This window comes from Agelaius phoeniceus, chromosome 11, assembly GCF_051311805.1.
Source record: "Agelaius phoeniceus isolate bAgePho1 chromosome 11, bAgePho1.hap1, whole genome shotgun sequence".
NCBI lineage: Eukaryota > Metazoa > Chordata > Aves > Passeriformes > Icteridae > Agelaius > Agelaius phoeniceus.
The window spans coordinates 11135081-11152171 of NC_135275.1; the positions used below are offsets into that span (position 1 = coordinate 11135081).

At 36.8% G+C, this 17091-nt stretch overlaps 1 protein-coding gene across 34 annotated transcripts in view; it reads left to right on the forward strand.

The window, feature by feature from the left end:
- Nucleotides 1-17091, forward strand: part of SLMAP (sarcolemma associated protein) — a 90156-nt gene that overhangs the window by 36751 nt on the left and 36314 nt on the right. For 8 of the 34 annotated variants that reach the window (XM_077184529.1, XM_054640064.2, XM_054640063.2 and 5 more), the window contains exons 4-14: nucleotides 880-952; nucleotides 1761-1797; nucleotides 3211-3273; nucleotides 4254-4349; nucleotides 4612-4683; nucleotides 5319-5459; nucleotides 6117-6254; nucleotides 7152-7320; nucleotides 7406-7456; nucleotides 7974-8024; nucleotides 11520-11582. In XM_077184529.1, the coding sequence (XP_077040644.1) occupies nucleotides 880-952; nucleotides 1761-1797; nucleotides 3211-3273; nucleotides 4254-4349; nucleotides 4612-4683; nucleotides 5319-5459; nucleotides 6117-6254; nucleotides 7152-7320; nucleotides 7406-7456; nucleotides 7974-8024; nucleotides 11520-11582 (954 nt within the window). The remainder of the gene's footprint in view (nucleotides 1-879; nucleotides 953-1760; nucleotides 1798-3210; nucleotides 3274-4253; nucleotides 4350-4611; nucleotides 4684-5318; nucleotides 5460-6116; nucleotides 6255-7151; nucleotides 7321-7405; nucleotides 7457-7973; nucleotides 8025-11519; nucleotides 11583-17091) is intronic. The other 26 variants (XM_054640086.2, XM_054640085.2, XM_054640094.2 and 23 more) reach the window with 7 other exon arrangements.

Below are 17091 nucleotides of genomic sequence, written 5' to 3' on the forward strand. Positions count from 1 at the left end.
AAAGTCAACCAAGAAACACACATAATTTGACGGCTTGCAAAGGCACTGAAAATCATATCAGTAACATTTTTCAAAACATTGGGTAGAAGGTTTGAATTTGATGTAAAATTCAAATATTGCATTTCCTCCTCTTATTCCTTAGGATCTTTCTCAAGTTAAACAAATCTTGAATTTAGTCCTCAAGGAGCAAGTTTACCCCTTCTGAAAGGAAAAGCCACTTGGCTAGGGCTATGCAGTAAATGTGCACTGCAAGCACCCCAAAATAGAAATGTGTTGTTTTGAATGATGCTGCTTACAGTGTTCAAAAGGATGTGTTTCTCAGTGGTTCCTACACACTTCTCTGCATTTCCTTTTCCATCCTTTTTTGTAAATAATAATTGCTCGGCAAGTTCCACATTTTGAAGTGTCGGTGACACAAATTGGACATATTACCTTCTAAGTCCCTGGATATGCTTGTCAGAATCTTGTCCAAAAGGCAGCTCATTATTTTGTTTATACCTCTGGGTTCCTGTTACCTGGTGCAGGTAAGATGCATTCTGCTTCACTCATTTATGATCAAAACATTCACTTTTTTAACTTAGTAAAGACAAGTTTCCAGTATTGCAGCATGTGGAAGAGTTGGAACTGGAACTGCTCCACAGCCAGGACTGAGTACACACAGCATGACCTCCTCAAGTTTGTAGTGATGAAGTTTCCTGTGTCCAGAGGAGGTTTGAGAAGGCAGACTCAGGCACTGGTGCTTGAAGGTGTTCATGCCTCCCCCTCTTTGCCTGTCTCAGCGTTTCCTTAGACAGTTTACTTGGTCACTGTAACACGAAGCACTGAACCTCAAATGAAGTAGTAATGGATCACAATGACTTAGTGTTTGTTTCTTTTCAGTTACCCATGGATGTATAGTCTCCACAATCAAACTGTTCCTTCCAGATGGAATGGAAGCTCGATTGCGATCAGAGTAAGGATATGGATTCACATGTACCAAAGTTCAGCTACTGCATGATGAGGACTTGATGGATATTATGTTTAAAATCATCATGGGAGCACTTGGTTTGCCTGTAATCCTGCAAAGCGAGTAACTGAGTGCATGGTTCTTATTGCATGCATTAGGAGGAAAAAAACCTCATTTGCTTGTTGTTTTTAGTAATTAAGATGACTCTGAAGAATAAAAAGGTTCTCTAGAAGAAGAAAAAATTTCTTAGGTAGTTGGGCTTTTCTGACTGTAGTTTACTCTGCTGAAATGGGTATTAGAAACAGAAGAATATGGAGAAAAATAAAGCAAATAAGCAAATTCTCCTGCCCTCTTCTGATTATTCTTTTGGCTCTTTTAGATGCACATAAACTTGACTAAAGTGAAGCTGATGCAAATTCAGATGAATATTGACAGTATTTTCTGTCTATATGCCCATTTTTGAGAAATCTTCCAAGAGTAGTAGAAATCAAAAACTTGAACATTTTGTGTGCACTGAGTGCTAATCACAAATGGCATAATTTTAGTCATTTTTCATTATCAACAGTTTTGTAGGGTTTATTGCTTATTTAAATATCCTTTTATCATTAGTATCCAGAAACACTTGTGTGAAGCTTTAGGGTATCTTTGCTTGCTTGTGGGAAGATAAGTAAAAGTAAATTATTGTAGAAGATTTGCCATATAATTTCATGTTTAAATAAGAAATAGTAAAAATGTATGTTGTTATATTTTTAGTGATGAAAATGTCCAAGTACAACATTTATGTATTTTGTGTCCACTTTTTTTTATTTTTTAGTGTTATCCATGCACCATTACCAAGTCCTGTTGACAAGGTAATTCAGTAATTTGCTGGTTTATGCCTTATTCAAGCACATGGTATTTTCAGACTTGTTATCAAGATGAAGAAATAGTCAAATGTGTTCAGTAACATTTTGATATGTTTTCCACTGACTTTTTTTACCTAGTTTAATATTTTGAGTGACATTTAAGGTAGAGAAGTAATGCAGTATTACAGTGTATATTTGAAGGTAAGTTGATTTTTTTACATAGTGGCACCTGAAGCATGGCTTTGGAACAAAACCATTGCTGTTAAGTTGACAGGTTGACAGACTAACAGGTGTTGTATAATTTAATACTTGGTGTTCTGTAAGACCCAAGAGTAGCTCATGATTTGGTGTTTGGATGAGGTCTGTTTTCTTTATACCATGTGTTTTATGGAGGAGAAGCTGTGCTGCACAGTCTGGAAAGCGCTGTCCTGTTCCTAAGGAAGACTGAGACCAAACCTCTCTGCCTCTCTTGGAGAGCCAGAGTTGCTCACTGTAGATTCATGGAGTCAGTATTGTAAAGTGTAGTTCTTAAACTCAGCTTTGGTGATGTGGGGGACTTGCAGAAAAGCTGCTAATAGAGATTGCCTTGAGAAAAGTGATCAGGAGTTGATTATTTCTCTAGTCTCTAAAAAGAAGGATTTACTTAAATAGGTTCTAATCAGAGTTTTATGGACCAAGAACAAAGTTTCAAGAAACTGTGGAAACTTACTTGTGAAACCAGCAGCCTGAGGAGTTCATAGACTGTGTTTAAGTTGAGATTTCCAAACAATATGTGTGGCTTGAATCCAGGGCAAGGGAAGAAATCCTGAGGTGGGTCTGCAGGTATAACTGTGGGAAAACAGTTAAAAATTATTTCAATGTAGGAAGCCTACAAGAATTAGTAAATAAATTGGCTGAAATAAACCCACAGAACAACCCCTCACTTCTCTCCAAGTGAAGAACAGTTTGTTGTTATTCAAAGATAATACAGGTATTCCTTAATTCTGAAATAGATGCTTATAAAGGGAGACAATGATGCTAACTTGTAGGTCAGCAGGAAGTGTGCAGCTGTAATATGTGTGGTGACATCAAGCTGAAAGCCCACAATTGGTGTTTGTCATTGAGTTGAATGGCTTCACCTTTGTGCCCCTTGTTTCTTTATTGCCAGTTCAGTCTCAACTGTACCAAAAGCTTGAAACCCATTAGTGTCTTGGTGGTTCAAGAACTTGTGCAGAAAAACAGTGGGGCCTAAGTCCCAAGCTGGGAAGTTCTATGATAAAAAAAAACCCATAAATAATAACAGAACAAGAAATTAAGCAAAATGCTATTATTAGGTAATCTGAAGTTTACCTTTGTGACTAGATTTAAGTGAATTTCGCATTACTTCTGTTCAATGAAAAATCCAAAACCATTCTGATTCCTACTTGTCTTCTTTTTCAGGTTGCTGCTAACACTCCCAGTATGTATTCTCAGGAATTGTTTCAGCTTTCACAGTATCTACAAGTAAGTTTTCTTTTAAGGGTGCTTAGTTTGGCTGAATATCCTGTGGCTTGTATCTGTTGGAAACTACAAAGGAAGGGACAGTGCTGGCAGTTCTTCTTCCTCACTGGCATCACCAGCCTTTCTGTGCCTGCTTCTGTGTCAGTTTAATAGGTGTGCTTTTCCCAAGATGTCATGGCACAAAAGAGTTAGAATGCAAAATGGTAGCATGTTAAACTGTGTGCTGATAGATAAAAGTAAACTCTTCAGAAAAGATGATAAAATCAGCTTTCTGGGAAAAAATGAAAACTTTTTTGCTGATAAATTCTTTCCAAGTTTAACTGTGTATAAGTTCTACTTCTTTATTTTGCCTGGTTTTATTTGATAATGGCAATTTTTATTTGTTCACATCAAGGCTTTTGAGATAGTATCTATCTTTATATGTATTTGCTGACATAGCAGGAAGGAGCTCATGCAGATGCTCTTTCTTTGGAAGCCAAATACATATTCACTCACCAATCTGTTCTCTCTCCATATCCTGGAGTTAACGAAGATGCTCTTCTGTCTTCCTGTCATAAAACAAAAATCAAACAGAAATAGTAGTTCTTGCTTGGCATTTCTCTTTTGTGACCTCATTTGAGGATGAACAGCTCATTGCATGGAAGCTGCCAAGCTGTCCTTTGGTGTCTGCAGCTTTGTTACTTAAATTATTGAGGAGATGAAGTATCTTGAGTCTTGGGAAGAATAACAGTGTGTCCTCAGCATGTGCAACATAGCCTGAAAAATGAATGGTTTAGGAACCTGAGGTTATAGGATAGCATTTTCTAATTAAACTATGCAAATCAATTTGTGGATGGATATAATGGAATGGGTTTATGGTTTTGAACAAGTTGACAGTGTTTGCTATTCACATTTCCTTTTTTGTTGTATTTTGGGATCTCTTCTGTTGCTTGGTTTCCTGAGTTGTTGTAGCTGAACTGAGTGGTGCCCTGCTCTCTTCACAGGAAGCCTTACATCGGGAACAAATGTTGGAACAGAAGCTGGCAACCCTTCAGCGACTACTTGCTGTCACACAAGAGGCTTCAGATACTAGTTGGCAGGTATCTGCAGGATCCTTTCCTTATGGACTCAACTGTGCACTGCCATCTAAATTTTAGCTATAAATGCAGGGAAAAAGCAGCAGAAAGCTTTGTGGTGGTTCTCTAAAACTGCAAAAGACAATGTTTAATACATTTGGTAGTTGTGTACCTTTGAAATAGCTATTAGGACTAAGTATTCCAACAAAATTCAGATCTTTAAAGCAGAATTCTACTGGCACTACATTAAGCATGGGATAATTCTATGATACTTCTTTTCTTCTAGGCTTTAATAGATGAAGACAGGCTGCTATCAAGACTAGAGGTTATGGGAAATCAATTACAAGCTTGTTCAAAGGTAAGTAGTTCACTTGAAGTCAAATATTAGGAGTGCTGAAAGGCAGCTCTTTTCAAGTCTTTTGGAAGTAGCTAGTTGTAGGAAAGCATTTGGAACATAAGCTTTCCAAAAGGGAGCCTATGCAACTTTGATAATCTGAGTAGCACAAAAACTGCTCTGTATTTTAAGGCACCTCAATAAGTGGCTGTTGCTTTCATTGCCCATGTCCTGTCTGATATTCAGAATTACAAGTGTGTGCTGCCCTGATTATTGGATTTTATTTTATTTCTATTTCCTCTCAACTATCTACATTATAAAAACTTCTTCTGCAGGTCCTGTTTAAAGTCCTTTCTCTGGGACGTGGTTTGTCCAGTTCTATGTCTCCTAGGCTTGACATTGTCTTAGCAGTGCCCAAAAGTGCCATAATTCCCCTGGGATCAAAACTGACCACTGAATGTGTGCTGCTATACACACACTTCAAAAAATCACTTATACCCAGTCATGTCAAGAATATTTGATCACTGATTTGTACATAACATTTTTTCATCTATCAGAAATTGCTAAACGTTTTTTAATAGAACAGACTTGATCACAATCTATTTTATTTAATGAGAAAACAGTAATTATTCTATTCTTGAACTATTTTGTGTGTGCAGAATCAAACAGAAGACAGTATACGAAAAGAGCTTATAGCATTACAGGAAGACAAACACAACTATGAGACAACAGCCAAAGAGTCCCTGAGGCGGGTCCTTCAGGAGAAAATTGAAGTGGTCAGAAAACTATCTGAAGTGGAGGTACATGCCTGAAGGAAGTTTCATGCCTGTTCTTCTGGAAATGCTGAAATAGTTGTAACTATTGCTGTTTAGATCCCTGCTTTGTTGCTGTGTTATGTCAGTATCTGTTGTACTCTGCACTTGGAGGATATTAAGTAGTAGTGTTGATTTCTCCTGTTTTAGACAGGACTAAGATTGTTAAACCACTAATGAGAAACTATTCTTTCAGCTCTTCCCTTTTCTCCCTGCTTTCAAAATTCATTATGCTGTCTTACAGAAGTTACTGTGTGTGGGACATACACAGGGAAAATGACATAGATGCATTTAAAAAATGCTGTAAGACCTTGTTTAAACTGCAGCATTTATAGAAATATACACTTGACCATTGTACAAAGTGTACAAAGCTTAAAGGAGCTTTTACAATGAGCTTTTACAGTCTAAGTGCTAGACACTCTTTTGAAGTAAGATTTTCTGCCTTATAATATCTCACATTATCCTCTTTTCCTTTATTTTCTTTTCCTTTATCATTATTTGCTATATTCCCTTGGTCAAGAAGTCTCCTAAGACTAGTTGGCATCCTATGCATGTATACTGCTTGGAAAAAAGAGATCACCTGCAGTGTTTGGATGTTTGTCTGTCTTTTGTTATTATTTATTGCACGATCATTCTGTCTTGCAGCGGAGTTTAAGCAACACAGAAGATGAATGTACACACCTGAAAGAAATGAATGAGCGGACTCAGGAAGAATTAAGGGAATTAGCTAATAAGTACAATGGAGCTGTAAATGAAATTAAAGATCTTTCTGACAAGCTAAAGGTAATGACAGAATTTCATCTGACTTAGGATAGAATAAATGTGATAAATGAAACAAATAAATACAGTTTAATTTCTAATGCAGCTAACAAAAAAGTTAAGAAACTTGTTAAACAACAGTTAGCAATAGTGTCAATATCTAAGTCTATGAATGAAGTAAATTAATATTTAAGGTCCTTTATGCTGGAGAGCAGAATAATCACTTTATGAAAAAGCTTGTTCTCCAAGAGTCTCCAATCTAGTTAAATAGAAGTTGTGGAGGAGGAAGGTAATGGTGTTATCTCTGGAGACCTGAGGCAGTTGTTGCATTTATATTGGATAAATACTGGAATTGGAACCCAGGTTTCTAGTTCAGTACCTCAGAGAAGTTTTTCTTTCCAAATTAAAAGATTAAATTGCTACTCCTAAGGCAGCTGGTTTCCCAGTAATGGGTTGATCACTGATGATGAGTGTACCCAGAAGGATCAAATGTGAAACTTATTACCTTGTTTTGAGGGAGGAGACAGTTTAAAACTTACGTTCTTGAGATTCAGCAAGGAAAAAGATGTGACTTGCAGTCAAGGTGGTCTGTGCAGTGTACATTCAGTTCAGGAGGGTTCTTGGGTTTTGATTGAATTGAGTTGCTGGAGACTTTGGGCATTTCTTCGTTCTAAGGCCCTTTACTCTTGCTGTTAAATTTATGTTCCTCAGTCAAAAACTTGCTTCAGATATTTTGAGATTTTCTCAGTCTACTTGTAATGAAATTTGTATACAGGTAGTAGATTTGATTTTTTTTTCATTTTTTAAATCTGATTAGCTAAGAAAGTCACTTATGTACATGTAGTCACATAAAAAAAAAGATCTATCCTTCCACATGTTAATTTTGATTTTTTGGCGGATTTAAAAAATCTTTTGGAGCAGGTAGCAGAAGGAAGACAAGAAGAAATCCAACAAAAAGGACTGGCTGAGAAAAAAGAATTGCAGCATAAAATAGATGAAATGGAAGAAAGAGAGCAAGAGCTTCAAGCAAAAATAGAGGCTTTGCAGGCTGATAATGACTTCACCAATGAGCGGCTGACTGCTTTGCAAGGTTAGTCAATAGCGGGGAAAGATCTTGGATTATTTGTTTTTCTTTTAATCTGTGAAATACCTTTTTCTTGGACTTCTGTTTACAGTACGGTTAGAACACCTGCAAGAGAAAACTCTTAAAGAACACAACAGCTTAGGTAGGTGTGATCAATTTCTTGTTTCAAGCTGGTTTCCGCGTTTGCTATACCTTTGTTACCTTTGTTAGGATAATCTCGTAGTCTCGGTGTCTGGCAGAAGAATTCCAATTCCCAGTTTCCCCAGTAAGGAGCTCTCCTGGGCTGCTGGGGCCGTGTCGGGCAGGGCCGGCAGAGGGCGCTGCTGCTGCGGGTGTTTGCTCCGGCCCGGGGCTTGTTTTATAACACATTTTATAACACATTTTATAACACCTTTTATAACACATTTTATATCCATCTATACGCACGTATATGTGTGTAATAGGCAGTCATTCTTTGGCCTTAATAACCTCTTAGACGTTTGAACAAACAGCAGCATCATCTCTAGCAGGAAACAAATCAAACTGCCTGCTTTGTCTGATTAGGTACTTGTGAGGAGGTGGTATGAAAAGCCAGGTACATTTCAAAATGCTGTGTTTATAAAGAAACAAAGCCCAAAATTTTTCTTGATTCCAAAAATAATGCCCTTTCTTAATCCTAGGCATACAAGTTGACGACTTCATACCTAAAATTAATGGGAGCACAGAGAAAGGTAGTGTATCTGAGGGCTACCTTTTGTCTTATGGTTGATGTATGAAAATGAACAAATTCAAAATGTTCTCTAAACTTTTGCTTGGAATTTTTTCTCTTTGCGAATGAATTTGGCGACTCCTGACCAGCTTTTTGGGGTTTTTTTTTTGTCTATACTTCCAGTCACAGTGCTTTTAGAAAGTTCTGCAGAATACAACAAAATCACTTGGAGGCTGTCTCTTTTTGTTGGTTTGGTGTTTTTGTTTGTGATGGGCTGTCACTGGAATCAGTAGGAGTCTACTGATTGAATGTTGTCCGGGTTGTGACACAAGAAAGTGGAGAACTCATTGATTGTTTTTCCTGTTAATTTTCCCTTGCAACACATACACATTCAGTGTTTTTCTGGTAAAGTTGGGTATGATAAGTAAAGTCAGCAAAACCTATTTTTTATAACTTTAATATGAAAAATGTGAGTATATTAAATTTATAATCAGTGAAAACTAACTTCTAAAAACTCCAGAAGTATCTTTATGTGAAACAGGAATTAATACAGATTGAACTAAGTGATAGGGTTTTTTAAAGGCCATTTTAGCTCATGTGTCTTAACATACACAAAATTTTTTGAAATTGTCCAATATCACATATAGCAAAAAATATTCCAGTTACGATTCCAGATTGTTTAATTGGCTGACATATATTTGTCCTCTTATGTCAATTTAAATTTTTTCCTTGATGTAGCTTGCTTTTACAGTCTGAGGGATGATGGTAGATTGGTTTGAGGGTTCAGGGACCTATATAGAGAGGTCAGGGTTTTAACCAATATTCACAGTGTTTAAGGGTTCCTGTATTTATATTTTTGAAACAGAATTTTAAAGCTCCATATGCATATTTGTAAATGATGAGGTTCTTAACTAGGAAGACCAATAGCAAAATCAAAAGTTAATCATGACATGACCTCTTTATTGGGAGCAGGAGGAGAGATCTGTTAAACAGCTACAGGAACTGCACCAAAGCCTCCCCTAAAGCGCAGGTTCCTCCTGAGTGCCTCAGCAGTTTGTGCACTTAGCTGTGGTGCATCCTGAGGTTAGCAAGCAGGACATGCAATGTTTGTTCCCACTTCTCTACACTGCCATGAGATTTTATTTTTATATAGATTCATCCATCTTTCTGATGCCAACTTTTAGGTTGGTAATAGCTTTATATTTGATAGAATGCTTAAGAAATAGATCTGCTTTTCTCTTTTTTAAACTAGAGCTAATTTGACACATTTTGTAAAAGCTTTTGAGCTCTCACTTCAAGTATATATTATTTTATAGAGGAATGATTTATGACATGATACTAGATTTGATTTTTTTAAAATAAACACTTTTTGTTTATTTTAAAATTGTTGGTAGGAATGTCATGTGAGATTTTTAAATACTGATACCTTTTACAAGTCCAAATTTTAAAATTGCCCATTTAAAAATCATTGTGTGATTGTAACAAATGTCATTATATCACTGAAACTCACTTTTTTGGTCAAAGGTGAAGAAGCAATCCCTTTTGGACTTCTTTTGGGTTGTACAAGAGTCAGTGTCATCTGAATTGATGCATAAGATAGATTCCTCCATCCTATGAGTAACAGTGCAACTTGTACTTAAACCTGCAAGTTTTAGGAAGCTTTTTGCCAGGCTATTTTTCTTTGAGTACAGGCAGCATATAACTGCTCATTCGAGTTCTCTTTCTGTGTGTTTATACAATCTATCACCTTTTCTGTCATGCACATACCATGCTCTTTCATTATTCTGTATTTTAGTGCAGCTTCTCATTATTCTGTCAGTTGTACATTTCCCTGCATCTCTGCCATACCCGATCCATCCCCATTTCTCTGGCATTTTACAGCTTTGCTGCCCTGTGTTCTCTTCATGACAGTCTGTGCCTTTTTGCATCTTCCAGTCCCTTATGCAGCCCTTGGATGACAGATGGGCAGCTATTTGCTCTGTCAGATTTTGGATTTTATTCTCTTAAAAGCAGCAGGAAGCAGTTACTGCTGGGTTTTGGGGGTTTTGTTTTGGTTTTGGTTTTTTGTTTGGGGGGGGAGGGTTTGGGGTTTTGTTTGAGGTTGTTTTGGTTTGAGGTTTTTTAGGGTTTTTTGGGGGGATTTTGTTTGGTTTTGGTGGGTTTTTTGTTTATTTGTTTGTTTGGGGTTTTTTGCCATGTAGTTCTACATTATTTTAGAAGAGCTAAGAATTTGGAGTTTATAATGCAGGTGGAGCAACTTTGGGAATGAAAGAGGAAAACTGTAAAACCCATGTAAAATCAGTATGCTTTTAAAAATTCTTTTGTCTCTCTTTCTCTCCAAGTGTGTGCACAGGCACACTACCTGGCCAAGACTGGAATAATGGTTTACATTGCTTTTTTCTGTGGCTGTAGCAGTCAGGAGCAGTATTCAGAGTAGAGAAACTAAGAACTGGAGGAACTAAAGCCTCTCCAGAGGCTTTTAATAGAAAAAGTGTATTAGAGGATGATGGTTAGGCATTCACTTTCTCTCACTGGACATGCAGAAAAGAGGAACTTGTTTGTACAGCAAGCCCCTGATAAAAGTTGTGTAGAACTAAATTGTTTCAAAAAGTGGTATTTTTCTCAGTGTGTTGCACCACACCTGGCTTTCATCTTTAAATTTTGTGAGACGAATATTACATGAAGAAAGATAAATTTGTATACAGTCACTTAAAGGACCAGATAAAAAGGAAAAGGAAAAAAAAAAGGAAGTTTAAATGTGGAAAATAAATTTTACAGCCATGGTGATATTTTTTTAAAAGCTCTGTCCTTGTGGGTTAAAAAAAGTTTATTTTTTAGAGTAACTTTGAGATAGAGTAAAGCTTAGCAGTTGAACTTGTGATATCAGAGCTAATGATTGAACAGTTTGGTTAGAATGTAGCACATCCTAAAGGTTTGTACTGGTGCCAGCCTTTTCCCACTGCTGGACTCTTGGTCAAAGGATTTTTGAGGTTCTTCAGAAAGGAATTGTTGGCACCTTGAAGAGATGCAGGATTCTGATGGAGTTGGGGGCTGAGCAAGGACCTGGGAACAGAGCCCAGTTTTAGAAACTCTGCTGCAAAACTGTCTTTTCAAAGTGAAACTGTTTAAAAAGTATAGGCATATATTCAACAACAATTTTAAAATAGAGGGTATTGGATATGAAGAATCAATATGAAGATTAATGAAAAACTTTTAAAATGCCCTTTTAAAGCTAATAAAAATACTGAAGAATATAAGTTAAAAGCAAGTTTCTTTTGAAAATGCAGCTGAAATACTTCTTTGTTCTGACCAGTTTTAAAGAGTAATCTCTTTCCTAGTATCACTCAGACATCATTTTAATTTCATGTCTTGTCTGCTTGCATATTAACTCAGATTTGATTCAAAAGTCCATCGTGAATACACTGACAAATATTGTTACTATGCCTTTCAAATTTTTTGTTGCATCAATTTGGAAATGATAAGAAGATGTAAACTGAAGTGTTTCTTTCTCTACTAGAGCACTTTCTTTCAAAGAGTGGAGGGGACTGCACTTTTATTCATCAGTTCATAGAATGTCAGAGTGAGTACAAGAGTGTTCACATTTGCTTTAAAAACAACAGAAAACACAGGAAAGGTGGATGAAACCAGAATTTGTCACTACTATTTAATATTTCTGTAGTAGCAGAAATTTTCTAAGCATAGAACTGTGGCATTGTGGTATTAAGCAGGTGTACTAGGATATCTTTGCTCTTGCCAGGTGATGGTCACATTGTCTCTTCTCAGTTCATCCACCATTGTGCCCTGACCAACAGAAGGGTGGTGATATTGCCACATGGTGTTTCAAACTGAGGGTAATTTTTCTCCTGTTACAAATTAAGTTGAAACCTGTCAGTTTAGGCAAACATCACAGGCGGCAAAGGACAGAGGATGAGGTGCCTTTTCACTTAGCTGTAATTTATCTGATAATTAAAGGCCTTACACATTCTCCAGATTAGTTCTAACAAAAGAACAGAAGGGAAAACAAGTCCATAGTTTGTAAGTGGAAATCTAAGAGGCTGTTCTAAGAAAAACAGAAAATTGCATACCAGTCTTTAGAAAGATGTGTTATTCTGGAATGTGAAACGTGCTTTTCAAAGCAAATGCTTTTGAAAATGAGTAATGAAGCAGCACTGTCTGCACATCTATAATTAAAGAAAAACTGAAGGTTTTTATACTTTTTGTCTACTGAAAGAAAAATATCATTAGAATGAAGAGAAACAAAGTGCTATTCAACTTCAAGAAAATCTGGGATTTTTTACTTTAGAGTTTATAGAAATTATGTACCTAAAATTGAGCAGAGAAGCATTTACAAGCAGAAATAAGACAGGATCATTTTTGACATTATGGCCATTAGACTCTTTCCTCTCCAGTTTTCATGAGGCAGGGTAGCAGACTTGTTTGATTTTACTGCTTGTGATCCAGATTGCAGTGCCATAAACCAAATTACATGATACTGCTAATGTTTGTCTAAGAAAATTCAAACTTTATTTGAAAAATGTATATTTTAAAAAGTTATTGACTGGTAGCTGTCTTCTGTAAGGCTGCAGTTTAAAATCATTCTAAATTTTGCCAAGATCTTGTATGAATCTTGTTTTTTCAGTATGTAAAAATGAAGTTAAATGCTTGAGTAAACATTTTTCTTGTCTAGAACATGAAGAGCACCCTGTGCAATGTTCAAATACAGATTGGTTGCCTGTTTTCATTGCTTGGATGTTAGCTTAACCTATTTTGGCAAAATTAGGTTAGTATCACTTCTGCAAACTAAATGTGACCAGTCCTGTCACTATTGGGAAAGAAAAGTGATCAACAGTATCTAGAAAAATATTCTAAAATGTTCAAGGAGTACTGGTAAGAGTAAAATTAACATCAGTGGATTTATGCTTACCCTTTCTCAAGACTTTGAAAGCTACAGTGAAAACACTGCAAGGCCTTGACTGCCTCATTTTTAAAGGAATGAATAGAGTTCAAAAAGTTCAGTAATTTGCATTTTTTATGACAGTCTAAGTTTTTACTCTTACATCAAGAAAAATTCCAAATCATTGACTTTTATTTCTTCTTGGACTGAAAGTTTGCCTTTTCCAAATTCAGATATGTTTAGTGAGGCCTCACAATATCATGAGCTTAAAAACTGCAAACTGTAGGATCTGTTCTTTGCCTTTTGTATGTAAATGTTGCCCTTCAGTCCTACTCCTGTTCTTTGCTCTGTGTAGCATCAAGTGTTGGGGACTCCTGGGGAGAAAAATCACAGTTCAGAGATTGTCAGGAAATCAAGTTTTAAGGCATACAGCAAATAGTGTAGAGCAACATCATACAGACTGGCAATACAGAGCAAGAGTATGTAGCTCATCGTGTGGTAGTAAGTTGGGGTCTTGCCCAGAGGGTTAAGTACTGAGAGGGAAGCAGGTTTATTACTTAAACAATAATGATATAATTAAAATCCCAGAAACCAGATGGTTTGTAAAATCCAGCTTCTGTAGATTTTTCAAGGTATTATGTAATTATTTTTATTTTTTAAGCACAATGCGCTCACAACACCATCCAGTAACGTGTCCTGACCTCTGACATCTGTGGAGTGTTATGAAGTCTGGCTCTGAATGATCTGGGAAGTCTCTTACTTTCTGATCATTACATCCAGTTCACTTCTTGCTCATCCCATAGCTTTTTTTTTAGTAACTGCTGGTCAAAATCAGTGAAGAGCAGAAGTCATGGTGCTTCTTTTTGATCAGTCCATGATATGCATTACTAGCAAAAATGTGATGATGTATAGACCAAAGTGAGATCTGTTGCCCTGCTAATTTCCTGTCTTTCACTCCCGTCTAGCCCTTCTTTATTTGTGTCCCTTTTTCCCCCCCCTTGCTTTGTGATTTTTGCATTTGGTTATAATGCAAGTCAACTTCCTTCTTTTCACCAAGCTGATTTTTGCAGATTTATTAATAGTAGTTTTTGGATGGATTGAATGAATTGAATTATTTTTAACTTTTCCTTTGACCTGCAAGTGTCTAAGTTAAAGCTGTTTAGTATCACTTTTTTCAGATGGTTGGAAATTTGTGCATTGAGGGACAGGTTTTTTATTGGTTTTCAGACCTGGCCTACTTCAAAGACTATTTTGATGCCAAAATATAAATGTACAGGGGCCATCTTAGTTAAGGGATAATTGTAATGTTAACAGATCTTAGTTATAATATTGCACATAGTGATAGGCAACCTAAATCTAAAATTGAGTTCTTAAATTGAAAATACAGGAAATGCCTAAAAACCTAAAGGAAAGCTGGCTTTAAGCTGCAGAAGAAAATATGAATTATCTGAAGGACTGAGAGCTTACCTTCACAGCAGATTGTGTCAGTAAAAACATTAATTTATGTACCTCTCTGCTTTCTGCTAAGTCGGGACTGGGTAGCATGAAAGCTAAAGTTCTTTTGTGCCAGAAATTAAAGCTAAGATCCTTACCCTAATTTATATTCTGGTAGCCAAGATTGCATGTCTTGATTCAGGGAAAACACTAATTGATTTAAAAACAAATAAGGTTTATGAACTTTTCTGAAATAGTAAAATTTAAAAATGCAGAGATTTGAAAGAGCTGTTTTCAAGTAGATGTCTCTTTATCTTTTTTCCCCCTCATTGTCTAGATTCTGCCATTTTTAGTGATTAGGATGGTAACAGTGAAAAAAAAGATTCTATGGAGTTTGGTGATACCAACATCCAATTTTCTGTATTATCTAAATTACCAGCATGCTGAATTAATCTATTTTTTGTTGGCTTATGCCATGTATTAATGGTAGCATTCTTGAAACACAGGGAATGTTGACTTGTTCTGAAAGTGAGGACAGGTGTCAGTCCAAGTGCAGAACCCTGGCTGTGCCAGCCTTGGGGCAGGCTGGGCAGAGCCTCGTGTGCTGCTGCTCAAGGGCTTGGCTGCAGAAGCAGTGCCAAGGATGTACCTTTTGTACAAATGGTCAAATCAGTAGTGGACTCTAGAAAACAATAAGCCACCATGGAAATGGGGAAAAAAAAGCCAAAAAGCCCCCATGCCTGCAGTTTCTTTTAGTCATGGAAACAGAGTGTAAAGAACTGATGCAGAAGTTTCAGTTTGGAAAACACCTGTGTCAAGAAGGGTAATTTCTGTTTTGTATTGCAGTTATTCAGGGTTTAACAGTTACTGAATTGTGAAAGCTAAAAGATGCATCAATCCATAATGCTAAATTTTCCTCTGTAAGCTGATTACAGAAGCCTATTTTAAGCTAGCAGTCTAGCATGGTTGAGCTGTTACCCCTTCAGCTCAGTTGAAAGCTGCTTGTTTTTGCATTTGGCTGTTTTATTCAGATCTACAGGGAGAATTTCCCAGGTGTTTTCTTGCTGCCTTCCCTTCCACCCCTCTTCCAGCCACAGCTCAGTACTGGAATAATCATATATGAAGACTTTTGTTTAGATTTATTTTATTTTAGAATGGAAGAAGACTCATGGTATCACTTGAACTCCTGACTTTCGTGGCTGCCAGTAACTTGATTCCCTATGCTGTCCTCTGTCTAGGCAGTCATTCTCACCAGCTCTGAGGAACTTGAGGCTGTTCTGAACTTGGATGATGAGTGATCTCCTACAGTTGCTTGAGACCTAAAGCCAGTCCTGAAAATCCAGTGTGCTCTTTCATGTGTTTCTGAAGCAGTGTTAGTAAAATGTTACATTAATGCAGAATAATATTTGTAGATAAAAGTAGGTGAAGGGAATATCTCTTTTCCACAGGCTTATCTGTCTGTGTGGGAGAGGGCAGAGTACAGGACAAGTTTTTGGCCATGAAAACCCTTCTTCAGACTTCAGGGCTTTTTCTCTGAAAGTTTGTCTACCATCTAGGTTTGTACAAGACCTCTCCTCCCAGATCTTGTCCTGCATCTGTCCTTACATTGTCATAGTTGCAGCAACATGCCATCAGAGGAGAAGAGGGACAAGTTAATCTTCAGAGATACTTGAAGCTGAAAAAGCTTCAAGTTTTTTGGGGATGGTATTTTGTTTTTATTTTGAAGAGGATTTACTGTCATCCAGCTTCTTTAGTCTGAACTCTCCTGTTTGTGCTGTTCATTCAGCCTTCTCAGTGTCTGTTTCCTGTTGACAGCACATGGAGTATCCAGCAAACTGCATTGCCTGCCTGGTTATCAGGGATCTGACAGGGACAGCATGGAGGGGAGGCAGAGGCAGCTTCTCAAGCCTGATATTTCAGGGACTAACAGCTTTCAACATGGACTAGACTGTAAAATCTGCTACACAGAAATTGAGGATGTGATCTGTCAGATGGGATCCTCAATACTTCTGTGTTGGCATTGCTTCTTAAGGAATTAGAAAGAATGAAATCTCATCTGCAAAAAGAAATGAATTATTCAGTAGTTTTTTTAGTGTCCTTCATTAATCCAATCCTGGTCTTCCCTTGGTGTTCTTGTTTATCTTCATAGCCTAGCAGGAGTTAGGATGAAGTTAGCAATCTAGTCTCAAATTCCACTTCTAAGATTTTTGTGCACCTCACATACATGAGTAGACTTCCCTAAAGTAGACTTTGGATAAAAACTCAATTTTTAATTAACCTGAATGTAATGCATTCCTAGTTTTTGGAGTTTTGTGCAGCTCTCTTAAATGGTTTAAACAAAGAAAGGCTGTTTCTGTGTACATTTCACAGACACTGTTAAAAGCAGTGGTGATCTTGAGGGGACTTCTCTATTGCTGTTTTACTGTGGTGCATTTCTAGATTTCTGCTGTGTTGGGTGGGTGTCTGTTTCATGCAACCAGCTCTTCAAATTCCTTTTTTGATAACTAAACTTGAGAAATGTGTTAATTATTTGTTGCTTCTGATTAATTTTTTTTTTATTTTGAAGTACATAAATTAATTTTTCTAAAGTCTCATTAGTGAAGTGCAGCATTATGTAAGTTAATAAGGAGAAATAATTATGCACTGTATCACAAAGTTCTGGTAGGCTTGTGTGCTCTGTTTCATTATTCCTTGCCAGAATAAAGTTTTTGTTCAAGGCTGAGTAGGAAGTAATATTATCAGCTTTTAATTTGGTCATGGA